Source organism: Herpailurus yagouaroundi, unplaced genomic scaffold (genome assembly GCF_014898765.1).
Source record: "Herpailurus yagouaroundi ecotype Mexico unplaced genomic scaffold, PumYag 162, whole genome shotgun sequence".
In the NCBI taxonomy this organism is placed as follows: Eukaryota; Metazoa; Chordata; class Mammalia; order Carnivora; family Felidae; genus Herpailurus; species Herpailurus yagouaroundi.
Window position 1 is genome coordinate 3964358 of NW_024412403.1, and position 18201 is coordinate 3982558.

The 18201-nt window shown below is 57.7% G+C and overlaps 1 protein-coding gene across 1 annotated transcript in view; it reads right to left on the minus strand.

Annotated features, from left to right (window-relative positions):
- UMODL1 (uromodulin like 1) overlaps positions 1-18201 on the minus strand; it is a 65021-nt gene that overhangs the window by 32672 nt on the left and 14148 nt on the right. Inside the window, exons 5-8 of the mRNA XM_040483863.1 lie at positions 17873-18059; positions 4075-4329; positions 2220-2332; positions 594-813 (exon numbers count right to left, since the gene is read on the minus strand). Of these exons, the coding sequence (XP_040339797.1) occupies positions 594-813; positions 2220-2332; positions 4075-4329; positions 17873-18059 (775 nt within the window). The remainder of the gene's footprint in view (positions 1-593; positions 814-2219; positions 2333-4074; positions 4330-17872; positions 18060-18201) is intronic.

Genomic DNA, 18201 nt, shown 5'->3' on the forward strand with positions numbered 1-18201 from the left:
TGTCTCTGTCTCTCGGTCTCTCTGTGCCTCTCTTCATGTCTCTGTCTGTATGTCTCTGTCTCTGTCTGTCTCTCTGCCTATGTCTCTGCTTCTGTATCTCTGTGTCTCAGTCTGCCTCTCTCATCTGTACCTCTATTTCTGCCTCTGTCTCTCCTCCCTGCCTCCCCCCCACCCCGCCCCTCTGTCTCCAGGTCTCTCCCCTGCCCTGATCTGTGACTTCCTGCCTCAAGGCAACATGAAGTGACATTACATTACGTTTGGGCCAATGAAGTAGATATAGACGCCTACGTTAGCAGGTGGCCCGGCCGCAATGGTGCTGGGCCCTGACACACAGTCAGCCCCCGGTGCCCTTGCCCTCGAGGGTCCTCCAGCCCAGACCCACCCTGTGTCCTGGCCATCTGTGGCAGTGAGCTGCAGGGGCTCTGGGGTCCCCGTTCCACCCGGAATAAGGAGATGTGAGACGCGGGTAGGCTCCCCCATCCCACGGAGAGACTCAGAATGAGGATTCACATTTCACGTACTCGATCCACCTTTTAGAGGGCCAGGGCTTTGGGGTGCCCCGGCGGCAGGCTCGGGCGTGGAGGAGAACTGACCTTGCACGAGCGTCCCCCGCGGATCAATCTGGAACACGGTGCTGGCCAGCAGAGGCGGGAGCATGGGGGCCAGCGTGGAGACCCCCACTGGGAACTCGGGGTCCCGCACGGTCAGCCTGAGCGTCGCTACCACGCTTCCAGCCTGGAGAGAGACCATCTGTGTCCTCAGCTTCCCTCTCCTGTGCAGGTCGGAGACGGCTGGCGGGAAGGAGTTTTCAACCTGGCCGAGAAGAGGCGACAGGCGCTCACGTAGAGCAGAGGCCTCCGTTAGCGTCTTAGAAAACCGTTCATCGGGGCCCGGGTGACCGACGGATGGTGAACAGAATCCACGTGTCCCCTTCACGACCGAGAGGCGGTGCCCAGAAACCAGCCCCTTGGGGCAAGCCGGGGCACCCCAGTGCCCTGCACCCCCGCTGGGCCTCCCCAGGGACAGCCGGGCCCGGCCGGGCCCCGTCGGCCTTGTGCGAGTCCGCGAAAACCACTGCAGTCGGGGTCCCCATCAGGAACATGACATGCCCCATCCGCTCTGTGTGCACACCCGAAAACTGGTGTGTGACACACAGACCCTGGGAGTGGACGGACAGACTGACTGACGGGAGGGACCCCGGAGGGACGATCCCGTGGCTATTTGGAGCCGCCCCCCTCACTGGCTGCATCCACCAGGAGACACACAGGCAACCAGGTGCCGAGGCCAGCGTGCCGAGCAAGGGAGACACCAGCCTTGCCCCGCGCCCCCCCAACACTGTGCCTGCACACGCGAGAGGATTTCCAGGCAGGAGACTGTGACCCTCCTTCTGTCCGTCCCACGTCTACACGTCCTACAAGCAAAAGCGCTAACTGCCCTTCAGGGCAGACTTGTTCTGTCTGATCCCGTAAAGATAGTGTCTCTCTCCCCGGAGCAACGTTTAGGCGGATTTCGGCCCCTTACAAGATCCCGTTTCCCGAAGCTCGGGGCTGCCCAGCTGAGACGCAGACCTCTGTGTGTGTGTCCCCCCCCCACCCCGGCCCCTCCGTGTCACCACCGTGGGACTCGTGGGCCAGAGGGAACTGGCAGGCAGCCTCACGCTGCCTGCTGCGCTGTGAATCCCGCGTCTTCGACCGGCGCCTCCCGACAGAAACAGGCTAAGTCATCGCTTTGCAGGAAAGGGAAAATCTCAGCCCATCCATGGTTCTGGACGGTTCAGCAAGTTGCTTCGCTCCCCAGTCGGGTCCCCGCTGGCCTGGCTCTCCCCGGCCGCGGGCTGATGGCTCCGGTCAGCCACGGAGAGGGATGGGTACGGGCACCCCCGCTACAGGCCTTTCGAGCGAAGGCGCCCCGGAGCGGGAGGCAGATGCCCAGGCCCCCCGGATGGAAGGTTCCACAGAAAGCCCGGCTGCACCATCACGTGACAGAGCCCGTCTGAATCAAAGCACGGTCTTCAGAGACGCTTTGGCCCCAAATCTAGATTGAGTGCCCCACATGCGGGGAGCCTGTGGGTAATCACCGTGGGATCTGGGCTGGGGGGACGCGCCCTTGTGGCGCCGTCGCAGAGAAGGGGCTCGGCGCGGGGGCGGGTGCACGCGGGAGGCTCGCTCAGATGCCCCCTCCCCCCACCATGGGGCACCGTGGTGGCACTTTGGCTTTACCTCGTGGAGCAGTTGTCGAGAAAAGTCCCGGAACTCGGTGCTGCTGCGGTTGAGAAGGGCCCCCGTCACGTTGCGGTTGAGGACCCTGACGGTGACTTGGAACACCCGGGCATCTGCAACAGCGGGGGACAGAGTAGCGGACGCTGGCCATTAAAAGTCACGTGCTTTGCTGGCACCGCTTCCCAGGAAGCCTCTTCTTTTGAGGGGACGTTTGTTGGAGGAGAGAGAGAAGCTGCTGGATCGGGGAGCCGCGTTGGGGGACGTGATGTAAGGATGGTTTACTTCTGTGCTGGAGGAGGGCAGGAGCTGCCCGACACACACACACACACGCACACACACACACACGCACACACACACACACACACACTTCTACAGCAGGGCAGGGACGGGCGGGACAGGGGCAGAGGCGTGCCCTGCTGTGGGAACCGGCTCTCAGCCGGCACACATAGGGTCTGAAGGCCCCTGCGGTCATCCATCACCCCCCATGGCTGCCACTTTCCCAGCCCGATCACACGCACACAGCCAGCCAGCCAGGTCCTCACGCCGGACCCCCCCGGGGCCCCAGCACTAACGTGACCAATGCGCCCCATCCGCCCGGGGCCTTCCGGGTTTGTGCCCCGAAATTCCCACGTAAAAGCACACTCTGCCCCAGGCCAAGCAGCAGGGGCGGTCACCTGCGAGGGAGGCACCTGTTCTTCGGACACAAAAAAAGCTGGGGGAGTAAGGTGGGACTGGGTGACACCCAGCTCTTCCTTTCCTGAGCGTAAAACCGAGGTCCACGGCCGAGCCCGCTGTGTCGCCGCGTGTCCGCTGACCTAGCAGCCTCTCCCCTCCCCAGCTAGCGAGCTCGGCTCGCAGGGGCCGTTTACCACTGCTGCGTGCACACACCACGAGGGCCCCAGAAATGTCACCCGCGTTGTGCGCCGTGCCACTCCGGACCTTCGCCTATCTTCAGAGGAAACAGGTGTCCCTGTGACGTCAGCCTCGACCCTGCCCACGGCGCACCGCCTCCTGGAAGGTCAGTGCCCACCTGCGCCCGGGGAGTCTGCATTCTCCGCGAGAATGCCCACCACCTCCCAGTGGCTCCTGATGCGGCCGAACTAAAATAGAGCCTTTAAAGGGTGGAGGCCGATGTCATCAGAGGCCTGCTCATTCCGTCGCTCGTTCACCCATTGCCACCGTCACTGGCGCTAAGCCCCGCACGGGACAGGCCCCCGCTGCGTCTTGCGTGCAGCTGTGTCCATGTCAGGGAGTTTTACCGTCACCATCACCCACGTCTGTAGCCAACGGCCGGCCTAGGACACGGCTCCCGCCACCAACATGACCGGGGCCTGCCCCACTCAGGGGCCGCCTGGCCGGGCCAGGGGACATCAAGTCACGGGGTGGGGCGAGGTCGGCCACCTGCAGAGCCCCCCCCACCCCGGGCCACGCCAGCTGCCCTGTTGGAACTGAATCCCCAGCTCGTACGTATAACATGTTGGTTTAGGTGCAAGAAAACCCCTTCACGGCACCCACGTAGTGGGCACCACGGTAGCTTTTCGAGTGCGCCGCGGGGGAAGTGAGGCAGCGCCATGAGGCTTTCAGGTGATGTGAGCTGCGGTTTGGGGGAGTCACAGACTCAGCCCTGAGAACTCGGTGCGCGGAAGTCTCTCAGCTCGTGCGAATCTCTACCCTTTCTGCTGTGTTACACTTTCCGCCCTGCTCTCTGCTTTCTCAGTCCTTCCAACCTGAATGCGGGGCTCCCCGTGGACCCTCCTCGCTGCAGGTGGGAGAGCGAGCCCCCCGGACGAGATGTGACGTAGGGGCGCGAGGGGAGACCACAGGTAGCAGGCGGAGCGCGCACGCGTGCCCTTACCGGTTCTGACGGCCAGTGTGGCGGTGACGTTGGCCCCGCAGCCCTGGTAGCCGGTCCGCACCCCGTAGAGCTCTCCGGCCTCCAGCCCCGCCACCTCCAGGCTCCTCCCCGCGGTCCTGGCGCTCCGGAGGAGCTCCTCCCCCTTGTACACCTGCACGTGGAAAGTGCGGGGCCAGGGAGAATGTAAACGCCAAGACACCCGAAAGCTGCTGCTGGTGACGTTGAGGGTCATGTAGTCCCGGATGGGAGGGCAGTCTGTGGAAGAAGAGAACGAGGAAGATGAGGCGACACCAGAGAAGCAACGAAAAGGCGAAAAGCCAGCAGTGGGACTCCGTCAGGCCAAGATAAAACGCTTCTGCACAGCAAGGGGAACCATCAGCCCGCAGGACGGGAGGAAATGTTCGCAAGTCACGTGTCCGAGAAGGGGCCAACATCCAAGGCGTAGCGAGGACGTCTACAACTCGGCAGCAAAAACGCCCCCCACAATCCAGTTAAAATGTGGGCAGAGGATCTCCGAAGAAGACGTCCGCACGGCCAACAGACACAGGACAAGATGCTCAGCGTCACTGACCGTCAGGAAATGCAAATCAAAACCACACGCAGACACGAGCTCACGCCTGTCAGCGTGGCCAGTTATCAGAAGGACGAGAGAGAATGCGATCGCCGATGCGGACGTGCGCCGCTGGTGGGGGTGTGGTGAGCCCACGGCGGAGACGGGATGCGGGTGCCTCAAAAAGTTAAAAATAGATCTACCCCACGCTTCTGGGCGTGTATTCAAACCAAAGAAACCACACTTTCTGGGAGACACTGGCACCTGCCTCCCCCCATGTTCATCGCAGCGTTATTCACAAGAACCAACACAAAAGCAACCCAAGGGTTTGCATTGTGGCCACGATGGTGCTTCAGGGGATGAACTGTGTCCTCCCCAAATTCATCTCTCGGAGCCCTAACCCCCAGCACCTCCGAATGTGACTGTGTTTGGAGATCGGGTCTTTAAAGAGGTGATTTAAAGTGAGGCCGCGAGGGTGGCCCTACTCCCATCTGACCGTGTCCCTATGGGAAGAGATCAGGACACAGACACACACAGAGGGACCACCAGGTGAGGACACAGGAGGGGACAGCGTCTGCACACCCAGGAGAGAGGCCTCAGGAGAAGCCAGCCCTGCCCACGCCCGGATCGGGGACTTCAGTCTCCTGGACTGGGAGCGAATGGGTTTCTGTCGTTTAAGCCGCCCAGGCTGTGGTGCTCTGTTCGGGCTGCCTGAGCAGGTGAACACACACGGGGTGTGCTGTTTCTGTGCTATGTTTATAAATGTGATCTCGACCCCGATTCACAGGGCCCAAGTGTTCTGATTCACTCGCCTGTGGTCATCTGCCCAAGGACCTCCGCCAGGATCGCTCATCACTCGGAAGCTATGGCTCGGAGGGAAGCCCGAGTCACGAGTCAGGCCGGGGCTCCTCACGTGTCCCTGTCGAAAGACCCGCTTCAGGGAGCAGTACTCTAACATAACAACCAAGACCTGTTTTAATACTCAAACAGAAGTCAGTCTCTCTTTGGGAAATAGGAATTCTATAAAAAGTAGACGGCCCTTGGTCTAGTCACCATAATTTTTACATCAGAATTTGAGTTCTATAAAAAAAACAAGCCATGAAGGGACGCCTGGGTGGCTCAGTCGGTTAAGTGTCCGACTTCAGCTCAGGTCACGATCTCATGGTCCGTGAGTTTGAGCCCCACGTCGGGCTCTGGGCTGATGGCTCAGAGCCTGGAGCCTGCTTCCAATTCTGTGTCTCCCTCTCTCTCTGCCCCTCCCCCATTCATGCTCTGTCTCTCTCTGTCTCAAAAATAAATAAACGTTAAAAAAAAATTAAAAAAAAAAAAAACAAGCCATGAAGGCTTTTAAAAAAATCTTTGAAAATCCAAAGTAAAGAAAAAATAATTAAAAAGTGTCTGACGTTCCCCCAAGCCCTTCACATAAGGATTCATAGGACACATGCTTTCCAATAGCATGACAAAGTCCTGTCTTTCTGGACAAATGCGTATGCCTCCTCTCACTCAAACATAAACGCTGGTACAATTCAGCCTGTTTTGCCTTGGCTGCCAGGAGGCTCAGAATCAAGTTTCATGCCCCACTCTTGTCCTTCACCCAGCCTTGCCGTGTCCCGAAATCACAGAGCCCTGTGTGAGTGTGCTTCCCCACTGAGCCCCCACCGGGCCCCTGAGCAGGTGGATATAAACCGCTAGACGCTCATGCCAGGTGAGCCCAGCCCTTCCTTCGCTGTCATTCTCACCCACGATCGGTGCCCATCTCACTCCTCACTGTTCCTGGTGACTCTGCTAGGATGGGGGGTGGAGCGTACTTTGAAGAAGACGCACCTGTCTTTTTTACCGAATTGTCCAGTATTTTTTCTGTGCGTTTGTCACGCAAACGGACAGGGTCGCAGTTTCACATCCTTCCCGATGCCGTCTTTTGTGGCAAGAAAAGGAAGACGTGATTTGGCCGAGGGGCAGCCAGGTCTTGGGGCCTGAGACTGTGGGTCTCACCCCCACCTCCCCACCACTGGAACCCTGAAATCAAAAAGACGCCCCTGCAGCCCAACCTTCCAACAACCACGGGGCGGTCAGTCTGCCCCTCCGCAACAAAGGGGTCGTGGGAAAAGCAAGGAAGGGCTACCACGCCTTCCCCCCCAAATCCGCTCAAAGCACAATGTTTCCACGTTGGCAGGCCACACGACTGTGCTGACAGCTCAGAGCCTGGAGCCTGCTTCGGATTCTGTGTCTCCCTCTCCCTGCCCCTCCCCTGCTTGGGCTCTTTGTCTCTCTCTAAAATAAACAAACATTAAAAAAAAAAAGTTTTAATAACATTTTTAAAAAATGAAAAAGGCTGTTGCCACATCTGTGAAATGACCTGATGAATGGGGCACAGGAAGAGTCTAGAAGGTACCGGGCTGGTCGGAGATTCACTCACTCTTCAGTTAAGATGCAGTCGGTCCCTAGGTCCCTGGGCCAAGAAGCTGCCGACCCGGCTATTTCGAATGCTGTGAAACCTTCCGTGCTGCCGTGGGCCCAATGTTCCCGCCACTGAGAGAGTCTGGGGGCCTGAGGAGCCCCCCCCTCCACCGAGGGTAATGAACGCCACCACCAAGCACTCACGTGGCTCTTTCTCCCATCGAACACCCAGAGCTATTCGCACTTGTCCACATTCAACCATTTTTGACCAACTACCGCGGTAACTTCCCGTGGTTCGACGTTCATCGAACATCACTGCACGCTCAGCATCACCACCGACACTGATGGAAACGACGCTGAATTAAAGCCCACTGCCGTGCCAGACACGCGCACCCGAATGACCAAGCCAGCGTGGCCCGCGTCCAGGGACTTGGACCGTGGGGACGCTCACAGGGAGCTCTGAGCTCCCTCTCCCACGACACCGGTCATGCCGCCGTGCGAGCTGTCAGTGATGCGGGTACAGCCAGCATTTGCCGAGTGCTGTGGGCACCAGGCAGGTTTTCCCGTTTAGTCCTTCCAACAACGCTACGTGATGACTCTACTAGGATCCCATGTTACAGAGGACAAAACTGAGGCCCAGAAAGGTCAAAGAGGCAGTCAACGGCAACACTGTCCAACAAGTAACGACAAAGTTCTCTTGCTGTCCATCCCACCTGGGTGCTATACTGCATAGTGACCTCCCAGGACAGCAGGTCCTAATCCCCAGAACCTAGAAATGCCACCTTCCTTGGGAAAAGGGTCTTTGCAGGTGAGAGCAAGTTGAGGATCTCGAGATGAGATTATCCAGGATCACCAGGGCTGACCTCAAATGCCGTCACCAGACTCCCGTCCTCCAAGTCCGCCAGATGCGTGAGAGGGTCAGCGGCTGTGGTTTTAGGCACCTCGTCTGTGGCTCTTTGCCACAGCCATCCAGGAGGTGGCCTCTTCTTAAACCGCTTTTCCAGGCCGCTGCCGGCTGGACAGTGCTGCTTATGGGAAGCTTCCTATATGCTTTGCTGCACATCTCACAGTCGAAGGCTGATCGCACCTCCCTAGGACAGACCCGGAGCCGTTTCAAATGGAAACAGTCTTTCTACCCCCTCCCTCTGTCTTCCCAATAACTTGGGTTCCTGTCCCTCACTAGCAGGACACCTTCCCATCGCCCTAGAGCTTTCCAACGCTCCTCTGAAAACGTGGCCCCAGAACATAATGCCCAATTCTTGACTCTGCGTGATCCGAGGGTACCGTTGCCCTCACGTCTTCGCCATCCTACAGCCGTGAGCCAGGTCCGGAGCCTGACATTTGTCTCGGTGACACAGCAGATTCCCTGCGTCCCCGGGTCTGGAACCGCGTTTCTTCTGGGCAACCCTGACCCATCTCTGGAGAAGCAGATCAGGTGCTACCGGGAACGCCCCCTTTCCCGTGATCTCCCGGGTCCGCCTCTGTTCCTCTTTCCAGCTTGCCACCTGAAAACGTGTCACCCTGTGAAGGTGGAAATGCGGAGGACTCCGGCCAAGATGCTGAGTGCCCGGTTATCGGAAGCCTGGCCGCCAATGAGGAACGCTGGCGTCCGTGAACCTGAAAGGCTGCTTCTCGCCAGCCCCGGCCGCCTCTCCAGCCAGCAGCCCTGCGCTGGCCAGGCCACGGGTTGGCGAGACGTTTCTTCATGGAGCTGAACAGCTGTGAGGCGCCAGCTGGGAAGGAGACAGTGTGGGAGGGAGTTAGGGGGACCCTGAAGACAGTTCCACCTGGTCCCGAAAACAGATCGTGTTCCCGCAAGAGAAGCAGGCACCGCGAGGTTATTTCTGATGGCTCTTGCTTTGTGCAAGAATCCGGCCGCCCATCGCGTCACTCGCTGGATGACTAATCTCACAGGAACAGCATCGGGGATTCGTGCTGTATTTTCCACGGGTCTGTACTTCCAAACCATTCCAGTAGACTGCTCATTTATATCAGCGTCTAAATGGAAAACATATGCCGCTTCCCTGAGCGATGTGCAGTTGGGATTCACTCCGCCTTCCTGGTCTGGAAACGCCGCCTGTGTCTCTCCTGCCCTGCGAGAAGTGAGGTCAGGGCGGTGCCGAGTTTTTCCCACTTGTGTTTCGCTCTCGAGCGGCCCTTGATCTCGAGGGAATCTTGTCGCCCGCGGCGTCGAACAGCCTGGCAGAGTCCGGCTGATGGCATCCCTCACGGTGAGTGGGGTCTGCTGTCTTTTCAGGTTACTAGCCAGAGGATTTTCGGTGACTGTATTCCAACCTTCTGTGCTCGCCGAAGGACAGGATTCTCCCCCGGAGGCCACAGTACGGGAGACAGAGGATGGTCTGCGGGAGGCTCTGGGCGAGGCTTAGTGGGCACATTTGCGCGTGGAGGGTGGTGCTGATGTCGAATCAGACCCCAGAGTCAGGAAGCACAGCAGAAGAGCGTTTTGTGGCCGGAAGTGAAGCTGGCAGGTGCATTTTTTTTTAACATCCGGGGACCCGAGGAATAGTCACCCCTAATAAACACTTGCTGAGTGCCTACTGTTTGCCAAGTACAGGGAGGCACTGGCAGTGACCAGGAAACGAGCCTCCCGGCCCCGTGGGATTTCATCTGCCACGAGATGGAACATTCCAGTGGGAGAGGACTGCACACCGCCCGCTCCTTGAGGGGTGCTGGGGACCAGCCGCCTCCCCAGCGGGGGCTCACAGCCTCTGCCCCTTACCCACAGCAGAGCGGGAAGAGTCAGTAAATAAAAACCTTCAATTATCACCCCAGTCCGGCTCTGCATCAGCAAAGAAAAATCCCACCGCCCTAGGGTGCTGGTCCACTCCTGACCCTACACACGGGGACACGGCCAGTGGGATGCCCCGTGGCGGCTCTGGGTCAGGAACAGATCATTCAAAATCGGAGAGGTGTCCTCCAGCCAGAACACTGCTAGGAAAGGTCGCCTCGGGTGACGGACGGGGACCGGGTTGTCCGTGAGAACCAGCTTTGGGATCTTGTGCCAATGGTCACCTTCCTTTACCTGGACTTTCTCTTCTGAAAGTAAGTGTGATAGGGGCAGGTGCCTCCTGGGGGCGCTCTACAGGTTAACCGAGGTGAGACCATAAGGAGATTATTACAAAGCCAGGGTGAGTTAAGTGCTAAGCAGCTCTTGGCCGTGTTATTATTATGAGCAAAGGGACGGACCTCACTGTGATGCTCCTTTAAAGGGGAAAGGGCATTGAATTATATTACCAATCAATTCATGCTCAGTGATAACAACACTCTCCTTAACCACTTCGCAGAGTCAGTAGAAGTTCTGGTCTGCAGAGCAGAATGTTGGGAGCAAACTAAGCGCCCCCCCACCATGAGGAAGATTGCCCAGAGCCTCATGTCATTGCTGCGGAAGGTGATCACAGGGTTCCCCGCTTCTCCGCGGGGGGGACATCTCAAGAGCCCCAGCGGATGCCTGAGCCACGGATGGCACCGCACCCTCTCACATACTCTGTGCTCTCTCCTGCATACGTCCCTGTGATAAAACTCAACTTATAAGTCAGGCACGGGAGAGATTAGCGACAGTAACAACAAAATAGAATCATAACAATATTCTGTAACGAAAGTTACGTGAACGTGGCCTCTCTCTCTCAAAATATCTTACTGCCCGGAACTCACCCTTCCTGCACTGATGGGCATTGTGACAAGATACCCACGTGACCAGGCTACGTGCCGACATGACATCGGAAGGAACTTCGTTGGCTTTCAGACCGCGGGTGACACCGTGGAAAGCGAAACCGCGTGTGAGGGGACCGCTCTGTCACCCAGCCATCGGAAACCATACTCGTGAAGACCGGTTTGCATCCTGGAAAACCCTACGTGACAGGATGGTGAGTGAGGGAAGCCAGGCACAAAACCGCCCTGACGGCAGGATTTAAACAGCGCCAAAAACCCGGGAGTGACCAAGAAGACAGAAACAGTTGCTGGGGCACCGACACCAGCGTTTGCCCTTCCTCTGTAGGTACAAGCTGTTAAACTAACATCAGGTTCTGGGAGGAAGGACAGGACCGCGTGCGGTGGGCCAAGTCCAAAGCGAAGGTGCCAAGCCCGTCACAGCCCGTCCTGCACCCTCCTCTCCCGCCAGCCCCCGCCTGCAGTTCGTGCCCGGTCGCGAGGCCTGGTGTCGCCCGCCGACGTGTGTCCCCAGCGCGCCCACTGTCCCCCGCCAGCCGCTGCTCCCGCATACCCCGCTTTGCACCCTGCCCAGCTCAGTTACGGCGGGGTCAGCCGCTGCACATGGTGGGAAAGCCCACGGAACGGGGCTGGGCCCGCAGCTGTCCCCCTCACGTGGAGAACGTCTGAGCCACCTCAGGCCCAGGCTCCTTCGCTGTCTGTGCTCCTCCGTCCCGAGGGTCTATCCTCAAAGTCACCGCGTGTTCACCACGTGAACACGGCCTTGGCCATCTTAGTCCCGGGCCCACCCTGGTCTCAGCAGGGCCGGTGCCCTCATGCAGTCTTCCCAACCCCCCTGGAAACTTCCGCTGTATCTCATTGGCTAAGGTGAGTCATGGGCCACCCTACCTGCAAAGGAGGTAGGGAAATGTGGTCTTTGTGGCTGGGCACACATCCACACAAAGCCCACTCCAAGTGCCGTCACTAAGGAAGGAGAGACCGGGTTTGGGGTCTGCCACGACCCCTCTGGTCTATTCTCTGCCCAACAGCAGAGCACGCCTGAACACAGGTGCAGCCATATCGTCCCGTCTGCCGCTGAGCACCCTCCAGAGTCTGGTCTGACTCCAAGGACAGACGGCAATGTCCTGCTTGCTCCTGAAGCCACAGGAACGGGGCCTCACGTATCACGGAAGAAAGGGGCACCACCTGTGGAGTATGAAGGAGTCTTGCCAAAACAGGGTCAAACCTGAATCTGAATCCGATGGTGCGTCTACATCAGGGGTTCGTACCCTGGATGGGGATCATAGGCAGACGTCAGGGCGCCAAGAATGTAGATGAGACAAAGAACCTTTATTTTTGCTAGCGTCTAATTAAAATGCAGCCTTTCCTGGGGCACCTGGGTGGCTCGGTCGGTTAAGCATCTGATTTCGGCTCAGGTCACGATCTTGTGGTTCGTGAGTTCGAGCCCCGTGTCGGGCTCTGCGCTGACGGCTCAGAGCCTGGAGCCTGCTTTGGATTCTGTGTCTCCCTCTCTCTGCTCCTCCCCTGCTTGTGCTCTGTCTCTCTCTCTCTCTCTCTTTCTCAAAAATAAGTAAACATTTTTTAAATAAGATAAAATAAAATAATAAAATAATAAAATAAAAGATAAGATAAAATAAAATAACAAAATAATATAAGAGAAAATAAGATAAAATGAAATGAAATGAAATCAAACCAGAAGCAGGACCTGAGACGAGGACTCCTAAGCAGCTACTTTGGGAAGCTGGAGCAGGAAAGTGGGGACACAGGGAAAGGAAGGTGACAGGGAATTGTCTTCTACGGAGGCGGTTCCAGAATAGACAACCACCTGATTCCCTCGGGAATCTCCGAGACAAGAGGCCCCAGGCGTGCCCCTCCTGTGAAGGCTTCCGGTGGGGAGACAGAGCGGCCACGCCCAGCAATGGACAGGGGACCCAAGGGATGGGAGGGGACAGTGTGGCTTTGGACAGCTGTGTCACCATTCGGGGTCATAAGATTTTGATAACTGTGTCCCCGTATGGTCAGTTTGCCTCGTCATCCTGTGCATTTGATGCACCTGGGCACATTTTGTGAAGGGATCCACTGGCCTCACCAAATGCTCAGGGATCTGGGCACCATTAAAGGAAGAACCAGCTGTGGTTTAGAAAATTCAGAGGAGGGGACAAGTAGTGGCAGCTCCTCCCGGATGCCACTCGGCAGATCCCAGCTTACGGGAAACTCAGCTGGGCAAAGGGACCAGAGAGGTGGACCCCAGAGAGGTGGAGGGGAAACCCCAGATTGCACCTCAAACAGACTGTTAAAAAATGATGGGGAGGATGATGGGGCATCAGAAATCTCAACAGACTGGATGTTTGATGATACTAAGGAACTCCTGTTTTGTTTTTGTTTTTTTAATGTTTATTTATTTTTGAGGGAGACAGAGAGTGAGCATAAGCAGGGGAGAGGCAGAGAGAGGAGGAGGGAGAGAGAGAATCCCAAGCAGGCTCTGCACCATCAGCACAGAGCCTGATGCGGGGCTTGAACCCACACACTGTTAGATCATGTCCTGAGTTGAAATCAAGAGTCGGATGCTTAACTGACTGAGCCACCCAGGGGCCCCTTGTTTTGGTTTTTTAAAGGATGATATGAGATGGTATTTGGGTGTTTTTTAAAATCTCTCAGTCTTGGGGCACTGGGGTGGCTCCGTCGGTTGAGCGTCAGACTTTGGCTCAGGTCATGATCTCACGATTGGTGGGTTCGAGCCCCGTGTTGGGCTCTGTGCTGACAGCTCAGAGCCTGCTTCGGATTCCGTGTCTCCCTCTCTCTCTGTTCCTCCCCTGCGTGCACTCTGTCTCTCTCAAAAATAAATAAGACATTTAAAAAAATTAAAAAACATCTCTTACTCTCATCTCCTAGAGATACATCCTGGAGCAGTGACAGATGAAGTGATATGGTGGAGAGGGTTCCGGATAATGGGGTGGGGGTGAGCGGCCGATGGGGACAGAGACGGAGCAGAAAGGGTCCCAGGGGAACAGCAGATTTTCATCATACTCCTCTCTGTGCTCATACCTGTCTACAAGTTTCCAGAATAAAGACTGAAGGATCTCCATGGCCTTACCACACGGGCACAAGGTCCTAGCCCCTTGTCCCCAACCGCTCCACTGCACCCTGTGCCCACCACCTCCACGTTCCTGGACTCCACTGTGCATGCGCCTCTGCTGGGGCCTGGCCTCACCCTGGGTCTGAGTTTCCTGGAGCTGCTATAATGAATGAGCACAAACGTGGTGCTTACAAGAGAAATCCACTCTTAGGTTCCGAGATCAGAAGTCTAAGATGCGGGGGTGGGCAGGGTTGTGTTTCTCTGGAGAATCCAGGGGAGTCTCCCTAGAACATCTCCTCTCCCTGGCTCTGCCCCCCTCTTATAAGGACCCTGTGGTGACTCTGCCCTTACAAATAATCCAAGATCGCCCCCCCAACCTCAAGACCCTTAGCTAATCCCATCTGCAAAGTCTCTTCTGCTGGGTAAGGGACAGGATCACAGGCCCTGGGTCAGGATGCAGACATCTTTGGGGTTTATCATTCAGTCACACATCCTCCTTGCCAGCGTATCCCCGACTGCACTCTGGTCTCTGCCTAAAGGTCATCCTGTCCAGGGGCCTGCCCTGGCCACCGCAACCTGAGACTGCCGGGGGGGCGCCCACCCCCGGCAGGCCTCACCTTGCCCATCACTCTCCTTAGTCTCAGTAGCTGAACCACTTCCCCACCTTTGGTATTTGTCCACACCTGTGTCATCTTCCCTACTGAAATGGGAGCCAAGGCAGCAAGGGATCTTGGGCACTGACGGGTCCATTAGAAGAGTACCTGGCGAATAGCAGACACTCATTAGAGTGTGCTGCACATGGGAATGGATGAATGGATAGATGGTGGATGGGTGGATGGATGAATCGATGAATGGATGGTTAGAGGATGGATGAATGGATAGATGGATGAATGGATGGATGGATGGATGGGTGGATGGATGGATGGATGAACGAAGGCTAACTTGACCCTCACCACCCTCCATGCAAGCTGGCAGTTCCAGCTGCTCATCTCTGGTCACCACCCCAGCTGCCCACTGGGCACCTGCACCTGCTGCCTCACCACCTACAGACAGCCCAGCAGGCTCCAGCTCCGTGCCCCATCCTCACCCCAAGCCACACAGCAGACGAGCTGCAGGTGACCATCATCCCCAGCTGGGGAAGCCCTGCGGGGAGTGGCAGAAGACATTCCCAGGGTGGCCTCCCAGAGTAGGAAGGCTCGAAGTGGGTCCCAAAGCTGCAGGAATAGGCCAGGGTCTCTCCCCACCAGCACACGAATGTATGTTGGCGTCTCCCATCTTTTCAAAAGCCCCTCCTGAGAGTCATGCCTCCTCCAGGTCGGCCTGGTTTCTCTGAGCCCCTTCGTGGTGCACATCTGGGAAGGATGCTTCATTCTTCCCTGCCGTGCTTCCTGCCTCCCCCTGGCTATTTGTCTGCACCTGCTCTGGCACGGACTCCTAAATAACAGTGTCCCTCGGCCCAGACCCCCATCCCTTCTCCCAGTCCTGGCCATATTGTACCACCTGGATGCCGACGCCCTGGAGTTACACATGCAGCGTGGCCCCCTCGGGGTTCCTGCACCAAACACCCAGCTCGGTCAGCACCTGGCACGGGTCCTCAATTTCACCTCCACCTCAATTTAAACTATTATCATCAGTGCGAATAGCCGTAGCCTTTTTGGACTCACTTGGGGATCCCCACCTGTTCGTGGTTTAACCTGCACAACAGTTGCTGCCTTCTCCCCGCTTCTTGCCCTGCATCGAATTAATCCCTAAGTCTCACGTGCTTGTCTCCATGGGTGCCTTGATCCGCCTTCCGCCATGCAGATCCCGGCTCTCTGGTGACCAACTCCACAGCACTTTCAAAACACAGCCACTTCTTACCAGAACACCCAGCACCTGTCACTCCCCTGACCCACCTGGACCAGAGCTATGTACCTGCTTATTGGTGTCACCTGGGTTGACCGTGCAGTTACAGGGACAGTCCAGGTCCCTCCTGTGGGCCCATATAAGTGTTGATCATGCCTCTACGCTCTCGGAAGGGTCCCGGTTTACACACTAAGCTGTACAGGCATCTTCTTACATGCTGTGCCTGGCACGCATCTGGCCGTGTTCTCTACTGAGTCTCCCGAGAGCAAAGGCTGAGACCTTTCTGCACGCGCACCCAGCAGGGTGAACGCACGTAAAGGAACATTCACTCCATCGAAGGGCGGACGGCCCGCTCTGAGACCAGGTACGCTGGAAGGAACTGACTCTCCCCTGGGCATAAACCAGCCTTTTCCTCCGTGCACGACCAGAGGGGCTCTGTGGCCTATGGGCCCTCTAGGCTGGAAAGGTTCCTTAGGCCATGCCTCCCCCAGCTGGGAGGGCCGGAAGGCTCACCCCCATTCATGCAGCTCAGCTTCTGGGGTGATGAGGTCAGCGGCTAGGGGTGACAGGTGCACTGCCGCAAGCCCTCCACGTTCAAACACTGCTCCTCCCTGGAGGAGGCATCGACTTCATCCAAGAAGCACCCACTGACATCTATTGACAAGCAGAACAGGGGGGACACTCGTCACAGCCATGACCACCCGGTCACTCACGTTAACCTCCAGATGGGAGTCCCACGGGGACGGGTCCCGGGGTCACTTCTGGAGCCCTGTCCTAGAGAGCCCCGGGGCCCACCAGGCGCCTTCATCCAAGCAGGTGGCCCGTGTGTCAGGTATGTGGCAAGTTCCCCTTGCAGGGCCACCTGTGCCCAGGTGGTTGCTGCTGCCTGAGAGAAGCGCTTTGGGGCTGTGTCGTCTGAAGGGTCATGAGTGATGGGGTCCCAGCCTCCTGCCCAAGGACAAACTTCGTACACGAGCAGTTTTCTGGACCAGAAAGGAGCCACTGCTTCCCGTCGGCCAGTCTCATGGAACAGCAGCCCAGACGAGGATACCCACTCGATCCCGGAGCAGCCAGGACAAAGGGGGACAGAGCGAGGCTGCTTCACAGTCCACCCAAGCCACATGGGAAAACACGGACCACCGAGTCACCTGCGGAACACCACCCCACTCCCTCGGCCAAATGAGTGACTATTCGCTCTTGACCAGTCACGGCTTCTCTCGGTGTTGGCGTCCGCCTCCCTCTAGACGAGATGTACGGAGAATGTCCAGCCTAGACCAAGCCCCCCTTCGTTAGTCTCTCCCCACACTGTCCTCTAGTGGACTCTCTCTGACCCCCTACGGGACGGCCCCGAGTTCCTTGCTCTGTGCCTTATCTCGCGGCCTGGAGTCGCAAACCCTGTGTGCACACTACAGGTGCCTTCCATGGTCTGCGACCGAGGGCCCTGTCGGAGCGGACAACACAGGCTCTTCTCCTATTGGCACGGCTCGGCTCAGTCTTCAAGAACATCTGTGGATATCGAAGGGAGTAAAATGCAATCGCCAGGGTTTTCGGCGGCCTCCAGACCCTGGCGCACCCCCCTTAGGGTGACCCTCGGTGTCACGGAAGGTGCAACGGCAAGAGCCAGCCATCGCCCCGCAGCTGGGGAGCAGCAGGGGCAGCTGCCTCCCACGGGCAGGAACGTTCCACGGGGCTCAGCCTTCCGCTCACACGCCATCCACGGCTGCTTTCGGGCCACGAGGGCAGAGCTGAGCCGTTGAGACGGAAGCCACGTGGCCCGCAGCCCAAAACATTTACTGTGTGGCCCTTTCCAGAAAATGTTTGCCGACCCCTGACACAGACCCCTCCCACACACAAGAAGAAATACAGACAGTTTCTTCCAGAAACAAGGCCACCTCTGTGTGCTTCACCAAGTTCGGTTTTGCACAGTTGTCCTGGACGGGTCTCCCAAGGCAAGAGGGATGGTGAGGGAGCTGAGAGCTGACGGAACAGGTCGGGGTTCATTTGTTCTGGGATTTGCTGACTGGCACTGGGGTGTTAGGACCCTGGTCGGTGTGGGGGAGACACGGTGGGGAGGGCAGAGCGAGGGCGAAACCCTCCTGGAACCCGCACTTTGGAGCTCGGAGTTTAAACCCGGTTTGGGCCAGGATGAGCTGAACGCAGGTCGGACCACCCCCCACCTGCTGGACTGTCATCCCTGCAGCCCCCCCCCCCGCCACGGCCACCAAGGAGAGGAAAGGCAGCACCTTGCACCCGGATGTCAATCACTTCATAGACACGCTGCACGATGCTGTGTAGCGTCGCGGAGACGTTGGCCACAGGCACGGGCCACGGCAGGCCCAGCAGCAGCTGCGACACCGTGGTCGAGGGGTCCCCACTGGCCGACTGCAGGTGGTGGACGGAGGGGTGCAGCGGCTGCAAGGCACTGGTGACCTGTGGAGCCAGAGTCAGAGCGTCACTCAGTGGACGGGCACCCCATCGGACAGACGGGGAGACCAAGTCCAGGAGGGGTGCAGACCAAATGTATACACACACACACACACACACACACACACACACACACACACACACACAC